Source organism: Halichoeres trimaculatus, unplaced genomic scaffold (genome assembly GCF_033239565.1).
Source record: "Halichoeres trimaculatus isolate MK-OKI-2021-1 unplaced genomic scaffold, fHalTri1.1 fHalTri1_scaffold_19, whole genome shotgun sequence".
Classification (NCBI taxonomy): Eukaryota; Metazoa; Chordata; class Actinopteri; order Labriformes; family Labridae; genus Halichoeres; species Halichoeres trimaculatus.
Genome location: NW_027437197.1, coordinates 324,103 through 342,269, shown reverse-complemented (window position 1 = coordinate 342,269; position 18,167 = coordinate 324,103). Strand labels below are relative to the sequence as shown.

Genomic DNA, 18,167 nt, shown 5'->3' with positions numbered 1-18,167 from the left:
ACGTTTCTTTACGAACAGTCTGAGCTCGTCCTGACCCACCGTGAGGGGAGACCTGTGCAGCATTTAGTGAGCGTCAGAGGACGAACCTGTCACAGACAGAAACCTGGAGCAGAACCAGACCCCTGTTAGACCTCCACGGTGAGGTTAGAGTTTAATGTTTTCTGAATGAATCACCCAACTCCACGTTGTCCAACCCATGAGCTTCAGATTCAGAGATAACACAGTTTTCCTCATGGCTGCTGAATCTGTTGTTTCACCCGAACACGCTTTGAATCGTCACCTTTCTGACCCCAGAGGTGGTGACCAGGTCCAGGTCTGTAAAGTGGGACTCTGGTGATGGATGGTCTGATGCAGGTATTGGATTCCCCCTCACCTCCTGATGGATTTTCAACACATCGTATTTCATCAGTTCCTGTTGGTGACTCATTTCTCCTGAGGAGGTGCAGCTGTGTGTTAAAGTGACTCCTGGGCCTGGAGGTCGTCTCCTCCTGCTCCTCATCAAACGTCTCTCAGGTCTCATTTCCATCTCAGCGTGTCTTTAAAGTGTCTCCTCATATACACTCAGACATTTAACGTCTCATTTAAACGAGTGTTTTTCCATCTTCGGCGTGCACTGCCTCCTCCTCCTCCTCCTCCTCCTCCTCCTCCTCCTCCTCCTCTGTCTGAGTCCTGTCCCTGTGATAGCAGTCCTTTGCCGAGGCCTCCCCCGGCTCTGTTCGCCTGCTTTTGGAGAATAATCCCTTTCTTAATTAACACCAGTAAGCCGGCACTTTTTGATAAACACCTGCGCCTGGTTGTGAGGCGTCCACTGGGGGCTGTGAGCGAGTGTTTTTCTCTGAGTGCTGATTGATTTCTTTCAGGGCTCTGTCTCTTCACAGCTCCACATGAATCAGAGCTGTTATTCTCTGAGAGCACAAACTGGAGTTATATTTCCACACAGAGGCCAAACACCGCTCTGTTTCCCTCCATCACGTGCTCCAGCTGAGCGGCTCTGCAGCTCTGTGAGGGAAATCTTCCTCATTCAGGAAATCTGCCTGTTCCTCCTCCAGGGAGTCCAGGAGAGGAGGACTCAGACTGTTTCCACTGTCTCCACTAGAGATCTGAACCCTTCAGACACCCTGATACCCCTGACCCCCCTGACCCCCCAGACCAGCTCAAGGATCAGTTTGGAGCTGTTTGTGTTTCACATGTTTCAGCTTGTGTTCCCAGAATAACTCACTGATCCAGATCCAAATGATGATAATAATAAAGACCAGTGATGGTAATAATGATAATGATGATGATGAGAATGAGAATGAAAACAAGGATGATGACGTAGGGAAGAAGGAATATGATAATATGGACGATGAGTTTCGGAAAGATGATCAAAAGGAGAAAGATGATCACGATGATGATGCTGATGTTGACGATAGTGATGACGATGATGAGAAGGAGGAGGATTAGGATGAAACTGAGGGAGAAGATGATGGGGACAATAATAAGAAGGATAAAGAGAGTGATGATGAGGAGGATAATGATGACAATAATAAGAATATTATGAATGATAATGATGATGAGGATGAGGATGAGGATGATGATAAGAATGTTGTGAATGATAATGATAATGAGAATGAGAATGAGGATGAGGAGGATAATGTTGATAATGATGGTGATGAGGATGATGAAAAGGAGGACGAGGATTAGGATGAGGCTGAGGGAGATGATGATGGGGATGATAATAAGGATGATGAAGAGTGATGATGATGATGATGATGATGATGATGATAATGATGATGATGATGATGATGATGATGATGATGATGATGATGAGGAGAACAATGATGACAATAATAATAATGTTGTGAATGATAATGATAATTAGAATGAGAATGAGGAGGATAATGTTGATAATGAAGATGATGAAGATGATGATGCTGACAATAGTGATGAGGATGATGAAAAGAAGGAAGAGGATTAAGATGAGGCTGAGGGAGATGATGATGGGGACGATGATAAGGATGATGATGAGGAGGATAATGTTAATGATGAGGATGATGAGGATGATGAAAAGGAGAACGAGGATTAGGATGAGGCTGAGGGAGATGATGATGAGGATGATAATAAAGATGATGAAGAGAGTGATGATGATGATGATGATGATGATCATGATGATGATGATGATCATGATGACAATAATAACAATGTTGTGAATGAAAATGATAATTAGGACGAGGATGATGAGGATGATGAGAGTATCTTGTCCGAGAGCTGTCTCCTCTCTCGTCTCTGCTCGTTAACTCTCTTTGCCCTTTAGTAACCCCTTGCTGACAGCCTGATTTCCTGACTGAGCAGCAGCTGTTGACCTCTGCGTGCTCACAGACGGCGCTGTGATTGGAGAGGGTTCGTTCTGACTGCGGGCGACGATGGAGCAGCGATCTGCTGATCCTCCAGCTGCTGCGGCTCCTCCTCAACACCTCCTTCTTCCTGACAAACCCTCTCCACCTAATCAGTAATCAATGCTGTTAATCAGCTACACCACCTGGCTCCTCCTGCCTGCTCGGCGCTCTGGCTCGGGTCAATGGCCGCCCAGGTAGGGGCAGATTAGCCCGCTAAGTGGGCAGGAAGTGGATCCATCCTGGTCGAAGTCGGTGGCTGAGCTCAGTCCGTTACTGGAGCCTGTAGGTTTGGAGCTCAGCTGGAGCGAGGCTAAATCTGTCCCCGTCACCAACTCTGATTTCCTCCACTCAGCTGCTCCAGCTTCAACCTCTGCTGCGTTACAGTCCATGAATATTTAAAGTCTCCTTCAGGCCGAGGAGAGCGATCAGTCATCGATGATCAGGCCCTATTCAGATATTATCAAACTGTCAGACTGCTCTGAGCTGCTGATGGAGGTGTCACTGCTCTCCTCCTCCTCCTCCTCCTCCTCCTGTTCCACCGCTGGAACATCATTCACCTCCTTATTATATAACGGTTCCTGCTCCCAGCGGAGGAACAGGAGCCACGCTGACAGCCAGGAACCCTGAGCTCCTTTGACCTGGATCTAACTCTGAGCCAGAGTCCAGCTGTAAGTCTCCTCCTCTGCCCTCATCACGTAGGAGACTCTCCCTCCGTCAGGTCTGGTGTTATCCAGCAGTCTGAGGTCCGTCTCTGGGGTCTTTGTTTGCTCAGGACGTCTGTAAACACGCCTCCCTCCAGCAGCAGAGCACAAACACAGTAATCTGATGGGAGAAGAGGAAATGAAACTTCATGATCGCCCTCAACACTCCGACAGAAGTGACCCAGGAAACAGAGGCCGGTAATTTCATCCCCTCAAATTCAATTCACTTCTTCACAGAGTCATGCAGACATTCATTGTGAGGGCCGGACCTCCCGGGGCGCGGCCAGTTCATTAGAGGAGATCTCCATTTACGCTCAGGCGCCTCCTCTCCTCCTGCTGAGCTGATTTTAGACCTGCTGAGGCTCAGACGGAGGGTCAGACAGAGGACGCAGACTCCTGCAGGAGCTACACACACATCCACAGACAGACAGAAAAACACAAAGAAACAGGCAGACAGAAAGACAGACAGGCACAGAAAAAAACAAACAAACAAACAGGCAGACAGACAGAAAACAAAGACTCCTGCAGGAGCTACATACACATCCACTCCTCTATCCACCTCTCCTCCTCTATCCTCCTCTCCTCCTCCTCCTCTCCTCCTCTCCTCCATTCCTCCTCTCTCCTCAATCTGATTCCTCTCCCTAAAGTAATGGAGCAGGTGGAGGTTCAGTGTACAGCTCCTCCTGTCTGAGGTGAGGTCTGGTCCAGCTCGGTGTCCTCGTCCTGACCAGGGTCTCAGGTTTCCCCTCGTCCTGACCTACCCTCAGCTGGAGCATGTTTTTGTTTCCTGACAGCCTGGCATCATCTGACCTTTACCTTTCCAGGAGAGTCTCTGTGAACCTCTGCGCTCTCTAAATGTCACCTGCCTCAGCGTGAGCCCAGCCTCACAGTCAGAGAGGACGTCACTGAGAGAGTCCTCCACCAGTCGCACAGTCCTCATCATCCACAGTCTGACCTCAGAGTGTCCCCTAACTGGTCACAGTCTGACCTCAATCTGACCTCAGTCTGACCTCAGTCTGACCTCAGTCTGACCTCAGAGTGTCCCCTTCCTGGTCTCAGTCTGTCCATAGTGTGACCTCAGTGTGACCTCAGTCTGATCTCAGTCTGAACTATGTCTGACCTCAGTCTGACCACAGTCTGACCTCAGTCTGACCACAGTCTGACCTCAGTCTGACCTCAGTCTGACCTCAGTCTGACCTCAGTGTGTCCCCTTCCTGGTCTCAGTCTGTCCATAGTGTGACCTCAGTGTGACCTCATTGTGACCTCAGTCTGATCTCAGTCTGAACTCAGTCTGATCTCAGTCTGACCTCAGTCTGACCACAGTCTGACCTCAGTCTGACCTCAGTCTGACCTCAGAGTGTCCCCTTCCTGGTCTCAGTCTGTCCATAGTGTGACCTCAGTGTGACCTCAGTCTGATCTCAGTCTGAACTATGTCTGACCTCAGTCTGACCACAGTCTGACCTCAGTCTGACCACAGTCTGACCTCAGTCTGACCTCAGTCTGACCTCAGTCTGACCTCAGTGTGTCCCCTTCCTGGTCTCAGTCTGTCCATAGTGTGACCTCAGTGTGACCTCAGTGTGACCTCAGTCTGATCTCAGTCTGAACTCAGTCTGATCTCAGTCTGACCTCAGTCTGACCACAGTCTGACCACAGTCTGACCTCAGTCTGATCTCAGTTTGACCTCAGTAGGACCACAGTCTGACCTCAGTCTGATCTCAGTCTGACCTCAGTCTGACCCTAGTCTGACCTCAGTCTGATCTCAGTCTGACCTCAGTCTGACCACAGTCTGACCTCAGTCTGACCTCAGTCTGATCTCAGCCTGACCTCAGTTTGACCTCAGTCTGACCTCAGTCTGTCCTCAGTCTGACCTCAGTCTGACCTCAGTGTGTTCCCTTCCTGGTGTCATTGTGACCTTTTTCTGACCTCAGTCTGACCACAGTTTGACTTCAGTGTGACCTCAGTTTGACCTCAGTCTGTCGAAAGTTTGACCTTAGCGTGCTCCTTTCCTGGTCTCAGTCTGTCGAAAGTCTGACCTCAGTGTGACCTCACTGTGAAGCTGTAACCCACAGTGTGTTTCTGCCCAGGTCATTGCAGGGCTGAGCAAGTAGCTAACTAATGCTAACTAATGCTAAGTTGAGACAGAGTCACCATGAATATCAGTCTGACAGACTGTCTCTGCAGTTCCTCAGATTAAGATTTGAAAGCACCTCCTGTTGCTCCCTGCACGCCTAGAAGTTTGTTCACTCCTTTTTCATTTTATTTCTCTTTTTCTCTACAAGGTGTGTTCCTCTGTCGTTCTCTCTGAGGCGTGTTCCTCTGTCGTTCTCTCTGAGGCGTGTTCCTCTGTCGTTCTCTCTGAGGCGTGTTTCTCTGTCAGAGCGTCTTTCTCTCTTGACTTCCTGATGATGGAGCGTAGATTAAAGGTGTGACAGACTCAGATCAGACACATCCTCTGGCTTTAGACGATGGGTGGTGTAACAGCTCTGATCTGGCTCCTCTCTGGTTTCTGGCCTGTCAGACCAGGCTGGAGCGTCTTTGTGGAGCTCTGCAGGAGATGAGAGCTGGTAAACAGAGGGTGTAGAGCCTGAGTCGATGTATAAGTGGGCTTTGATTGCAGGCTGCAGAGCTTTCTGAATGCAGGCTGAGAGGATGCTCAGCTCGATGTTTCTGAGTCATTAAAGCTGTGGAGCTCTGACTGAGTGACAGCTCTCCGTTTAAATCCTCATCACTCAAAGATTTTCCTGTGAGCTCTTTGAATCTAAAGATATCTGCAGTTAAACTGTGAGGATCGATGTTCAACCTGAAGCTGGTGAACGCAGCGTTCTTCTGGCAGCGTTTCCGTTCAAAGAGCGTCTCTCATACCGAGCTCCTCCAGCATCCACACAGATCCTCGGATGTTTCTGGAACATCAGGGCGAAGCTTCACCTCGGGGCTGACGCTCACTCAACATCTGATCCTGTCAGGAAACGTCTCCCAGCGTTCCTTCCCAACGCATGGATGAGTCCTCGTCTCCTGCCTCTCGTCTTCAGCGTGATTAAAAAAAATGTTTGAGCTCATGATGAGATTTTATCGTTAATCTGTGGAAAGTCCTCAGTTTCTGACCCCATCACCTGCTGAGGCTCAGACCTGGGCCCAGATCAGCAGGGTCCAGCAGGTGTTAGTTTTCATGGCTTCAGTCTTTTCTATCTTTGTATTTCTACGTCTCTGATCGCTGCCCCGGCTCCTGAACATACAAACAGCCCATCACTGACTCTACGACTTCGGTCTGGGGCTGCTGAAAATATTTCAAAGAGAGCGTCGGCCTGAAGACGTCCGTCTGTCTGTCAGTCTGCCTTCTGTTCATATCCTCTCGTTTTTCCTCTTTTTATCTGTCAGAGTTCACAGAAAGAGTCAAACCACATGTTTCAGACCTGGACTGATGCTCAGGAAAATCAAGAGAAGAATAACTTTGACATTTTCAGAGCATCTGGCCCTGAGCCCTGATGTAAATATTTCCCCTGTTTCCTCTGGAAGGTTCAGAGCCAGACCCAGAGAATGATACAGAAAGGGCTGATCAGAGGAGAGAGCAGTGAACGGTCCGTCACTTCATCACAGGGTTTGACTCAGTCTGATTCAGTTTGATTCAGTTTGATTCAGTTTGACTCAGTTTGATTCAGTTTGACTCAGTTTGATTCAGTTTGATTCAGTTTGATTCAGTTTGACTCAGTTTGTCTCAGTTTGACTCAGTTCGATTCAGTTTGATTCATTTTTATTCAGTTTGATTCATTTTTATTCAGTTTGATTCATTTTTATTCAGTTTGACTCAGTTTGATTCATTTTTATTCAGTTTGATTCATTTTTATTCAGTTTGATTCATTTTTATTCAGTTTGATTCATTTTTATTCAGTTTGACTCAGTTTGATTCATTTTTATTCAGTTTGATTCATTTTTATTCAGTTTGACTCAGTTTGATTCAGTTTGATTCAGTTTGACTCAGTTTGATTCAGTTCGTCTCAGTTTGACTCAGTTTGACTCAGTTCGTCTCAGTTTGACTCAGTTCGTCTCAGTTTGACTCAGTTTGACTCAGTTCGTCTCAGTTTGACTCAGTTTGACTCAGTTTGACTCAGTTTGACTCAGTTTGACTCAGTTTGATTCAGTTTGACTCAGTTTGACTCAGTTTAATCAGTGTGTTGATGGAGGTAAACCTCTGACAGGATTGGGGGTCTGGGTTCTCTCACTGATCACAGAGGAGCTCAGAGTCCAGCTCCTGTCAAACAAACCAGGACGTTTCTGCTCTGAGGGGAAGTTTCTGGATGGTTCTTCATGATCGCTGTGAGTCGGTTCCTTTCAGAGGAAGGTTCTGGATCAGAGTTCTGGCTCAACTCCTAAAACCCAGTCCACAGGTTTCTGTCAGAGCCAGAGGACTGATGACGAGCTCCTGAACCAGCTCTCAGCGCCTGATGGGGATCAGGATCAGTCAGGACCAGAACCAGAGTTTGGGTTTGGTTCAGCTCGGCCCACATTACGTCAGCTCCTTATGTTGGTGCCAGCTGAGCTCCTCTCCTGAAGGGTGTGTGTGTGTGTGTGTGTGTGTGTGTGTGTGTGTGTGTGTGTGTGTGTGTGCGTGTGTGTGTGTGTGTGTGACAGCAGGATAAACCTCTGTTTAAAGGAACATGATGTCAGTCCTTCGTCCCAGTGAAGTGACCCAGTTTAAGTGATCAGCACACACACACACACACACACACACACACACACACACACACACACACACACACACACACACACTAACCCTCCTGCAGGGACAAGTTTAGACCTGGTTTTCGTGGTCCTGTGGTGCTGTTCTTTCTGTCTCCTTGAGATAACCGTTCACCACCTGCACACCAGACCCTGGACTGTTGAAGACCAACATGACCCCTGAACCCTGAACCCTGAACGAGCTCCTCTTGTCTCTGACGGTCAGTGGGGTCCATGGCGTCTCTGTGAGGAGCCGTTAGTCACAGCTCTCAGTGAAAACCTCTGGGCCTGGACAGGAAGTGACCCAGCAGACTGATGAGGTCAGGTTTTCCCCTCAAAGAGGTCTACCACGAGTCCTCCTGAAGCTCTGAGCTCAGATCAACCAGAGCGTTTAACTCTTCCTGAGCTCAGACGTCAGCTCTATGTTTGATCCTTTGCTCATTGGTCTGCTGCTCCCTGTAATTATGGCTCCCACAGAGACCACTCCAACCAGAACCAGAAACTGGACCAGATGTGGAACAGAAAGAGACTCATCCTCAGGAATGATGAGAAACCGCTGACAGTGGAGCCATGTTGGTGCCGACAGGATTCACCCACAGGGCTTTTTATTTCATTTATTAATATTTGATATTATAACAGATAACATCACGTAACGATAACGTTCATCATTATGTTGAAGTTTCAGGACCAGTCTGCTGGTTCTGAGCAGGGATCAGGTTCTCCTCTGCCGTGTTTCTCCTCCTCTGGGTCTGACTGGAGCTGGTCTCCTGCTGGGAGCTTTAAAAAGTATTTCTGACTCTGAATTAATTAGAATAATGACGTTACTGTTGTTATGTGCTAATGATTCACACTTTGATCTAAAATCACTGCAGGAGGCTGGAGCACATCCTGGACCCAGGGAGCAGCCCAAACACTCCTGACGCGCTGACGGGCCGGGGTTCAGGCAGGGGGCGCCACACTGAGGGTGCACACACACACACACACACACACACACACACACACACACACACACACACACACACACACACACACACACACACACACACACACACACACACACACGGGCTGAATATTACAAACAGCAGAGATAAGAGGAGCTCTGTCTCTGTTTGCTCTTCATTCAGTCCGTCTCTGTTTCTCTGTTATCATCACTTCTCCATCAAACACCTGACGGCAGTTATTACGTTTCCATCTCACTGCGCGCTCACAGCCGTGGGAATGTGAGGATCTCCTTCGTTTCTGTGTATCTTCAGTCTCCGAGCTCTCTGATGCTCCTCAGGATGAAACAGGAAGCTTCCTGTGTTTTCTCTTCACCTGTTGCTCCACTCGCTGCGTCACGCTGATGCTCAGAGAAACTGCAGAATGCTCCTTTAAACCCATCACTGAGCTCTGCACCAGGCCTCAGAGCGTCCCTCAGACCTGAGCGTCCCTCAGACCTGAGCGTCCCTCAGACCTGAGCGTCCCTCAGACCTGAGCGTCCCTCAGACCTGAGCAGCCCTCAGACCTGAGCAGCCCTCAGACCTGAGCGTCCCTCAGACCCGAGCTGTCAGGAGACCAGAGTTTGTTTCCTCTGGAGCAGAAATGAAGAGATGAGCTCACGGTGAACGTCAGCTTAGAGAAACTCAGATTTTATTACTTTGGGACAGAATGAACAGAGTGAACAGAGTGAACAGAGTGAACATCTCCACCAGGAAACACAAACACTTACAGAGCGAGCTGTGATCAGAGGACACAGTCAGGGGACAAACCAGGACCCAGGAGGTCCAGGAGCTACAGGGACACTGAAAACTAACACAGCTCCTGTGGTCACACACTCTGAGTCAGAAACATGCACGTCTGAGACTTCTTTGGGCTCAAAGGATCCTCTATGGGAGCTGAGACGCTCCACGGGCACGCCACAAGCACGCCACGGGCACGCCACCGTCACGTGTGTAAGAAGAGACAGGATGGAGAAACACAGAGACTAACATCAGACTCTCTGATCTACAGTCAGACACGATTCACCTGAAAAACACTGAAGACTGAGCTGATGGTTCAGGGACAGGGTCACCAGACCCACAGGACTTTAAAAGACCGATCTGTTTTAGGCTGAACCAGCTCTGTGAACCGGTCTCTGAAGGTCCTGACTGTGGAACTGTCCCTGAACATGAAAAACACATGGAGTCAGTCTCTGTGGGGTCAGTCCGGATCAGGATCCTGATCCTCTGAGGGACGGAGGAGTGTCCTGCAGCCTGTCACACACACACACACACACACACACACACACACACACACACACACACACACACACACACACACACAGAAACAGTTTGTGGGAACATCCCCTCCACACGGGGTCTCTGTGAACCAGCAAGTCTCTGCCGGTCCCTGCCGGTCCCTGCAGGTCCCTGCTGGTCTCAGTCCCTGCAGAAGACGTACTCCGTGTAGCTGGTCCAGATCTTGTCCTCGTTGGGGTCGTTGCTGGTGTAGGCGCAGGTCCCTGTGGAGCTGCAGGCCACCATGTGGAAGCCGGCCTCCGTCAGCTTGTCGAAAGCCTGCTCCAGGAAGTTGTACTTGAGGTAGTACCGGGACGTGTACCTCTCTGGGGGTCTGTCCGGGTCCCGGCTCTCATTCAGAGTCTCTCCAAACACCTCCTTGGCCAGGGAGGTCTTCCCGCATACGGTGATGCGCGCCACCCTCCTGAACTTGGCGTCGCTCTGGATGTCTCTGCCGATGGTGTAGGAGCCCCGGTAGCCCACGGTGATGTAGCCGGACTTCCTGGAGTCCAGGGACGGGGAGCGCGTGGTCCCGCTGGAGCTGACCGTCATGCTGCGTAAAGTCTCGGCGGTGCCGGGCTGCTGCGCGCCCTCCTCCGTGTCGCTCTGGCTGATCTCCTCGCTGATTGAATTGTCTTTGCTCACGCGTGGGCTGAGGCGTTTGGCGAGGTCCCGGAGCTGGAAGAAGTCCGCCTCCCTCTGCAGCCGACTTTTCTCCGGGAAGTAGTCCGGCAGCACCAGGTTCAGGTCCCGGAGGTAGTCGAGGATGTAGCGGAACAGGAACCCGTCCCGGTCCAGGAAGAAGCGGCCCTTGCTGTCCCTGGCCAGATCCCTGGGGGACTTCTTGTTGAACATGGTCCACAGCAGAGAGTCCGGGACCGCGACCAGGGTCTTGTGCCTGGTGACATAGACCTGTCCGCCCACGTTCAGCTCAACGATCTCAGAGAAAGCAGAGCCCGGGTCCCCGCAGGACCCCCCCAGCTCCGCGTCGGCCAGCGCCATGCTCTGTGCTCCGGTCTGAGGATCAGCTGGACTGAGCGGCTCCGACGCTGCTGCGCGTTAAGAAGCATGCGCGCGGCGCGTGCCCGCTGCGCGTTCACGAGAGGCGCTGAATGAAGGTTTGACTGAGCGTGAGCGCGCAGATCACTCTCTCTCTCTCTCTCTCTCTCTCTCTCTCTCTCTCTCTCTCTCTCTCTCTCTCTCTCTCTCCTGTAGATCTTCAGACGGCCTCAAGACCCCAGGAAGTCTGGAACCAGGACCTGCGGGTCTGGTCTGGAGGGATCTAACAGCCGTGAAATTGAGAAATTGTTGGAAAATTGTGAAATAGTGACACACACACACACACACACACACACACACACACACACACACACACACACACACACACACACACAAAGGCTTTGAAGAGCTCTTTGAAGGGTGGAGGCCTGTCAGGACAGCGCCCTCTGCTGGTGAACAGAGATCAGTCAAAGTTCCTGAGAAGGTTTCACCAGAGACCCTGAACAGTCCCCCTCCCTGCCTGAGTTTAATCTCATGTTCCTCCTTACAGGGCCGTAGCTACAATTGGGCAAACACAGGCCCCAAGATTCCCAGGGGCCCCCTGAGCATCTCTTAAAAACTGATTTATGAAGTTCTCTTCAATTGAAAGCATTTCTTTTTTCTAAATCTGACTTCACATGCTTCAAAATCCATCAAAGTCTTAATCTGTGATGATGGTTTTGGCTCCTCCCCCTCCCTTCTTATTCAATGGGCTATTCCATGTTACAACACATCTGAACATTTGATTCAGGAAGAAAGTGGTAAAAACACTTTTTACCATTTTTTTTTTATTTTCAACCAAGTGTGAAATAAAACCAATGTTGCTCTGAGATCTGAGATAAACATATCAGACTTTTAGGATTTAAGGACTTTATCTAGCCCAGGAAACAGGATCATTTTCTCTAAATCAAACTTTTGGAGTTGGTGATAAACATTATTGTATAAATCTCTTTTTTGGAAACATAACTCACTGGACAGGGGGTCCAATAAAAATACATTCACTTTAAAATAATAGGACCAAAAAGTATGCTAACTGTAAATATCACCTCTTTCAGTAGATTTTTTTCCAGTTTGATGTTGTGCTTGATATTTACATATTTTTTCTTTACTAAATTATTTTTATCAATATTTACCTATTGTAATGTTTTTCACTTCATCCTTTCTTGTTTGTTCCTGTTACTCTGTAAATTCCCCACTGTGGGACAAATAAGCTTCAATGGACCATAAAAGATTTCAAATCCAGGACAAAGTGGACTAAATGATGGATTCACTTTTTTCTAAATCAAACTAAAGTACAGAACTTGAGGAAATGCATTTAGTTGTGTTAAGTTAGCATGAACAAGATTAGCACTGTCTCATGCCTTGATTCTGGGAAAGAGACAGTGGACCCAGGGAAGGCCAGTCTAGCTCTGAGGAAGAGGAGTTACAAGGACATGGAGGGCCCCATGGACTGGGTTTGCCTTGGGCCCCCAAACCACTAAATACGCCCCTGCCTCCTCAGGATCCGTGTTCAGGTCAGAGACCATGAACCTGTTTACAGCACGTAGACTGGAAGTCCCTCTGACCCCACACCACCTGATCTGCTTCAGCCACCGTCCTCACAGTCACCTGACAGACCAGCCCTGAGCACCATGAGGGATCACTGACCCCTGACCCCTGCTGCTCTCTGACTTCCTGTCCACCTTCAGGCTGTGTGGTGTCAGCGCCCTCCTCTCCTCTCCTCTCCTTCCTGCGTGTTGAATGTGAAAGCAGTGATCAGCTCAGGGAGCATGGACAAAAAATAACATCTAATATTTTCCCATCATGCCGGAGCAGTCAGACCAAAGTTTGAACACCAGTAACCTCAGAGGTCAAAGGTCATCCACACAGCATGACTTATCTGTTCAAAATTTCCCACGACAGGAAAGCAAACTTCCAGAGCCCGTCACCTCAGAGAGAAAGAGGAAGTGGGAAACATCCTGAGGGGTAACGTGATGCGACAGCTTCAAACTCACCAGCTCTTGGTGAACAGCTGACTCAGAGCGGCTTCATGTCAAAGCTCCGTTTCCTCCACCGTTTGTCTCTGAAGCCAAAGTGAAAGCACGCGCTGAATACAGAAGTCAACAAGGCCCCGTCAAAACGAAAGTTTCACTTGTCTCCACGTGAGTTTTTTTCTTTTACCACTTTGGAAATTTTGGGTCTGAGTCTGAGGACACAGCCGGCCTATAAAGGAGGTCTGCGCTGAGAGGCAGCAGACGCAGGCGGAGGTCTGAGCTGACAGCATGCTGAGAAAGGTCTCCTCCACCCTGACTGTCCCTGTGTGTACTGATCCGCTCCATCAGGGTGGAACTGACTCTGTCTGTCTCTGCAGGGCATCACCCAGAGCTTCGGGGCCGCCGTCCATTCCCTCAGCGCCTCCCAGCTCACAGACGCCGTGATCCACAGGAGCAAGAGGATGATGCTGGACACTGTGGGGGTGGGACTGCTGGGAACCAGGACCGAGGTCTTCAACAAGGTCCTGAAGTTCAGCCAGGTGAGACCAGCTGATCCAGCAGAACAGAAACACCTCAAATACAAACCTGTGTGTGTGTGTGTGTGTGTGTGTGTGTGTGTGTGTGTGTGTGTGTGTGTGTGTGTGTGTGTGTGTGTGTCTGTGTGTGTGTGTGTGTGTGTGTGTGTGTGTGTGTGTGTTTGTGTGTAAACATAGACTGATAGGTTCTGCCTAGTGAATAAGCCTCTCACCTTTAGACAGCTGAGCTATAGGCTCCACCCACTCACAACCCTCAAAAGGAAAACACTACAGAAGATGATGATGATGATGATGATGATGATGATAATGATGATTAAAATGATGACGATGCTGATGATGGTGATGATGATGATAATAACGATAATGATGATAATGATGTTGATGATGACAATGATGATGGTGAGGATGTGATGATGTAATGATGAAGATAATGATGCTGATGATAGTGATAAAGATACAGATGATGATGATGATGATGATGATGATGATGATGATGATAATAAAGATGATGATGATGATGAAGATGAAACCATGACTGGCTCCTCCCCTCTCCTCCTCCTCCCTCTGCAGTCCTTCTGGTCTCCTGAGAGGAGCAGCGTCTGGGGCAGATCAGAGACTCTTCCTCCTCATTACGCTGCGTTTGTGAATGGCGTGGCGGTGAGCTCAGTCACATGACCTCGTCTGTCAGCCTGTGTCACATGGTGTTCCTGCTCATCCAGCCTCCGCCTGTCCTCCCTCCTCCAACAGGTCCACTCCATGGACTTCGACGACACCTGGCACCCTGCGACCCACCCCTCTGGAGCCGTGTTACCGGCCCTGCTGGCCCTGGGGGAGGCGCTGCCGAGTCCGCCCTCAGGTCTGGACCTGCTGCTGGCCTTCAACGTGGGCATCGAGGTGCAGGGCAGACTCCTGAGGTTCTCCTCTGAGGCCGACAACATCCCCGAGAGGTAAACTCACACTCTGACCCAGCTCCAGGTCCAGGGTCCAGGGTCCAGGGTCCAGTTCCACTGCTTCAGTTACAGAGAGAACTACACTGACCCCTAGTGGCCGCACAGGAAGCATGCTCCATCAGTTTATCCCCAACCCCTCACTGCACTACAGAGTGAATGAGTGAAAGTTTGATTTGATGAATGATTTAATAAATGTTTGATTCAGTGAATGAATGAATAAATTAATGAATAATTAAATGAACAGATGAATTAATGAATGATGAATGATGAATGAATGAATGAATGATGTCAGAGCTTCCTTGTCCTCGTGTGCTCAGGTTCCACCCCCCCAGCGTGGTGGGCGTGATGGGCAGCGCGGCGGCCTCGGCGAAGCTCCTGGCGCTCTCCCCGGCTCAGTGCGCCCACGCCCTGGCCATCGCGGCGTCCTCAGCGGGAGCTCCTCTGGCCAACGCCGCCACGCAGACCAAACCGCTCCACGTGGGGAACGCCGCTCGCAGAGGCCTGGAGGCCGCTCTGCTGGCCCAGCTGGGCCTGGAGGGGAACCCAGAGATCCTGGATCAGGCCTGTGGCTTCGGGGTCTATTTCAGGGACTACAGTCCTGCAGAGATGCCCCTGTCAGGGGACTTTAAGTGGATGCTTGAGGAGCAGGCTGTGGCCGTCAAACGCATCCCGGCTCACCTGGGGATGCACTGGGTGATGGACGCGGCGCTGGCGGCCCGAGCCAAGCTTCAGCAGACGGAGGGGGACCTGGACCTGGACCGGATCAGGAGGATCACACTACGAGTGCCTCCATCCAAATACATCGACTGTCCCTTCCCCTCCACAGAGCACCAGGCGCGACACTCCTTCCAGTTCACCTGCTGCTCCGCCCTGCTGGACCGCGGCGTGGGCCCCGCCTCCTTCAGCCAGCCTCAGATCCACAGAGCGGCCCTCAGGGAGCTCCTCTCCAAAGTCAGCGTGGAGACGCCTGCGGACAACAAACCCCGCTTCGACCAGATGTACTGCGAGGTCCAGGTAGAGACGGACCAGGGACAGGTGCACACAGCCAGGTGCGATACCTTCTACGGCCACTGGAGGAAGCCGCTGAGTCAGAGCGACCTGGAGGAGAAGTTCAGCGTGAACGCGTCCTCGGTGCTGAGCCCGGAGGGCGTGGAGGGCGTGATGGAGGTGATCGGAAACATGGAGAGGGAGAGGGACAGCGCCACCCTGAGCTCATACCTGAGGATGACAGGTCCACAGCAGGAGGCCGTGATCCCCACACCTGGCCAGGTGTTTCTGAGCCACTGAGTGTGAAATAAAGTCACTGCAGGACTCAGTCTGTGTCTGCTTTTTGTTTTTATTCTCTAAATATCATCAAACATTTACACACCGCACGATTCTCTGCACCACAACACTTCATCTGAGCTAATCTGAGCTAATCTGAGTCAAACTGAGTCAAACTGAGTCAAACTGAGTTTATCTGAGTTTATCTGAGTCAAACTGAGTCAATCTGAGTCAAACTGAGTCAAACTGAGTCAAACTGAGTCAATCTGAGTTAATCTGAGTCAAACTGAGTCAAACTGAGTTAATCTGACTTAATCTGAGTCAATCTGAGTTAATCTGAGTTAATCTGAGTCAAATCATGAAGCTATCAGTGCATATCTCTGTGGGTGATTAATCTACAGCCTCAGACTCTGATCGTCTGAGCATGACAGGAAGCTGCTCCGTCTCTACAGCAGCTCAGTCTCTGTGGAGCAGCTCCTCTCAGGCCAGTCTCAGCACGTCTGCGACCATGGCGCCGATGCCATCGAAGATCTGGTGAATGGGAGCGTTGCACATGAAGGCCGAGGTGGTGACCAGCTTGTTCTTCTGGTCCACGTGGCTCTCGCTCACACTCTTACTCACGTGTTTACAGCCCAGCTGGGTGATGGCCTCGGCTGTGCCGGCAGTGTCCGGGTACCTGAGGGGAGGAGGAGGAGGTGGAGGAGGTGGAGGAGGAGGAGGAGGAGGAGGAGAAGGAGGAAGGTGAGGGGATGTAAAGATGTTAGCTGCCGCACAACATGAAGTTTAGAGACAATAATAAAAATCTAAAACTACAGTCAGAGAAATATTATATTGTGTTTGGCGTGCCGTGTTTGGCATGCAGTGTTTGGCGTGCCGTGTTTGGCGTGCCGTGTTTGGCGTGTCGACTCACTTCTCGTCGTTCTCGATGCCGACAGTGACCTCACAGCCAGGAAACACCTTAGCGGCCAGGACAGGTGAGATGCAGCAGAGTCCGATGGGTTTCCCGCTGCTGTGGAAGGCCTGCAGCACGGCCCTCACCTCCTCGTTCACGGAGCAGTCCTTCCCCTGCACGGCCCAGGTACACAGGTTCTTAGCCGCACCAAAACCACCTGAGACCAAGAGACCAGGAGGAGACAGGGAGATCAGGTCTGAAGTAGATCAGGTCTAGAGTAGATCAGGTCTAGAGTAGATCAGGTCTAAAGTAGATCAGGTCTAAAGGAGATCAGGTCTAAAGGAGATCAGGTCTTCATCCAGACGTGTTGGAGCAGGAAGCTGAGTGGCTGAGCTCTCACCTGGAAATATGACGGCGTCGTGATCTTGGACGCTGAGCTGGGACAGATCCTGGATGTTTCCCCGGGCCAGCCTGGCGCTCTCCACCAACACGTTCCTCTTCTCCTCAGCAGGAGCTCCTTTCAGGTGGTTTATGACGTGCATCTGGTCCACGTTTGGAGCAAACATGTTCACCTGCAGACACGGCACAGGTGAGACGCTTCAGTCAGCAAACACAGATCAGCTGATCAGGGAGCACCAATCATCTTCACCTCTGACAGCTCACAGAGAGACCCAGCTCACCAAACAGGGTCAGCCAAAACCCTGATCAGAGCTAGACCAGAACCCTGATCAGAGTTAGATAAAACCAAGTTCAGAGTTAGACCACAGTTCAGAGTTTAACCAAATCCAGATCAGAGTTAGACCAAGGATCAGGGTTGGACCAAAGATCAGAGTTAAACTAAGGACCGGAGTTAACCCTGAGTTAACCTGAAGTCCAGGTCCCGGTCTTACCTGGGCTCCCCCCCGGCTCAGGTGCACTAACACAGCTGACGCCTCGTGGATCTCGCTCCCGTCATAGACCCCACATCCCGCCAACACCACGGCCACGCGCTTCTCCATGTGGGCGGAGCAGAGGTTCCTCCTCACGGTCTGGACTGTCCTCACGGAGGTCCTCAGGGTCTGTGAGCTCCGAGCACACAGGAGCAGGGTGAGCATGGCGGACTGACAGCTGAGAGGACGACCCTCTTCTTCTTGGTCCAAACCACGGTGGGTGTCAGGCTGCAGCGCCCTCTGGTGTCCAGACAGAAACACTGCTGCTCCGACATGTGGTTCATTAAAAACGACCTCAGGACATGAACAGCTCACCTTTAAAATGATCCTGGTCTTTATGTGATTCTGGTTCTGGAGTCTGGACCGACTCCACCTCAGAGTCCGGATCCTCCTGTGGTTTTTTTCACATTTTAAAATTTTTCCGTTTATATAAAAATAAAAAGATGAATTTGATCTGAATTTGTATAACAGTTTTTATTTAAGCCTAAAGCCTTTTCTTTATTTCTTTTTAACCAGCTGACAGACGTCACACCACCACGTGA

General features: G+C 50.4%; 3 protein-coding genes across 3 annotated transcripts; 1 reads left to right on the top strand and 2 right to left on the bottom strand.

The window, feature by feature from the left end:
• Positions 1 to 9,446: 9,446 nt before the first annotated feature.
• kctd12.1 (potassium channel tetramerisation domain containing 12.1) lies at positions 9,447 to 11,064 on the bottom strand. The gene has a single exon (XM_074695099.1). The coding sequence runs from the start codon at positions 11,044 to 11,046 to the stop codon at positions 10,186 to 10,188; it is 861 nt and encodes a 286-aa protein (XP_074551200.1). The 5' UTR covers positions 11,047 to 11,064; the 3' UTR covers positions 9,447 to 10,185.
• Positions 11,065 to 13,282: 2,218 nt separating this feature from the next.
• acod1 (aconitate decarboxylase 1) lies at positions 13,283 to 15,828 on the top strand. The gene is made up of 5 exons (XM_074695269.1): positions 13,283 to 13,355; positions 13,433 to 13,594; positions 14,162 to 14,248; positions 14,339 to 14,538; positions 14,859 to 15,828. Exons 1-5 carry the CDS (start codon positions 13,344 to 13,346, stop codon positions 15,826 to 15,828), a joined length of 1,431 nt encoding a protein of 476 aa, XP_074551370.1. The 5' UTR covers positions 13,283 to 13,343.
• An 11-nt stretch (positions 15,829 to 15,839) lies between these two features.
• LOC141808889 (glutamine amidotransferase-like class 1 domain-containing protein 3, mitochondrial) lies at positions 15,840 to 17,855 on the bottom strand. The gene is made up of 4 exons (XM_074695658.1): positions 17,587 to 17,855; positions 17,097 to 17,268; positions 16,715 to 16,913; positions 15,840 to 16,480 (listed from the first exon to the last, which is right to left on the bottom strand). The coding sequence occupies exons 1-4, from the start codon at positions 17,788 to 17,790 to the stop codon at positions 16,285 to 16,287; spliced, it is 771 nt and encodes a 256-aa protein (XP_074551759.1). The 5' UTR covers positions 17,791 to 17,855; the 3' UTR covers positions 15,840 to 16,284.
• Positions 17,856 to 18,167: the final 312 nt, after the last annotated feature.

Excerpts from the sequence above, each read along its gene's own strand:
- kctd12.1 (XM_074695099.1), bottom strand. The coding sequence starts at position 11,046 with ATGGCGCTGGCCGACGCGGAGCTGGGGGGGTCCTGCGGGGACCCGGGC.
- acod1 (XM_074695269.1), top strand. Across the intron at positions 13,595-14,161 it reads AGGTCCTGAAGTTCAGCCAG|TCCTTCTGGTCTCCTGAGAG; the intron begins GTGAGACCAGCT and ends CTCCCTCTGCAG. Across the intron at positions 14,249-14,338 it reads CGTTTGTGAATGGCGTGGCG|GTCCACTCCATGGACTTCGA; the intron begins GTGAGCTCAGTC and ends CTCCTCCAACAG.
- LOC141808889 (XM_074695658.1), bottom strand. The coding sequence starts at position 17,790 with ATGCTCACCCTGCTCCTGTGTGCTCGGAGCTCACAGACCCTGAGGACC. Across the intron at positions 17,269-17,586 it reads TGAGCCGGGGGGGAGCCCAG|GTGAACATGTTTGCTCCAAA; the intron begins GTAAGACCGGGA and ends CCGTGTCTGCAG. Across the intron at positions 16,914-17,096 it reads CGACGCCGTCATATTTCCAG|GTGGTTTTGGTGCGGCTAAG; the intron begins GTGAGAGCTCAG and ends TCTTGGTCTCAG.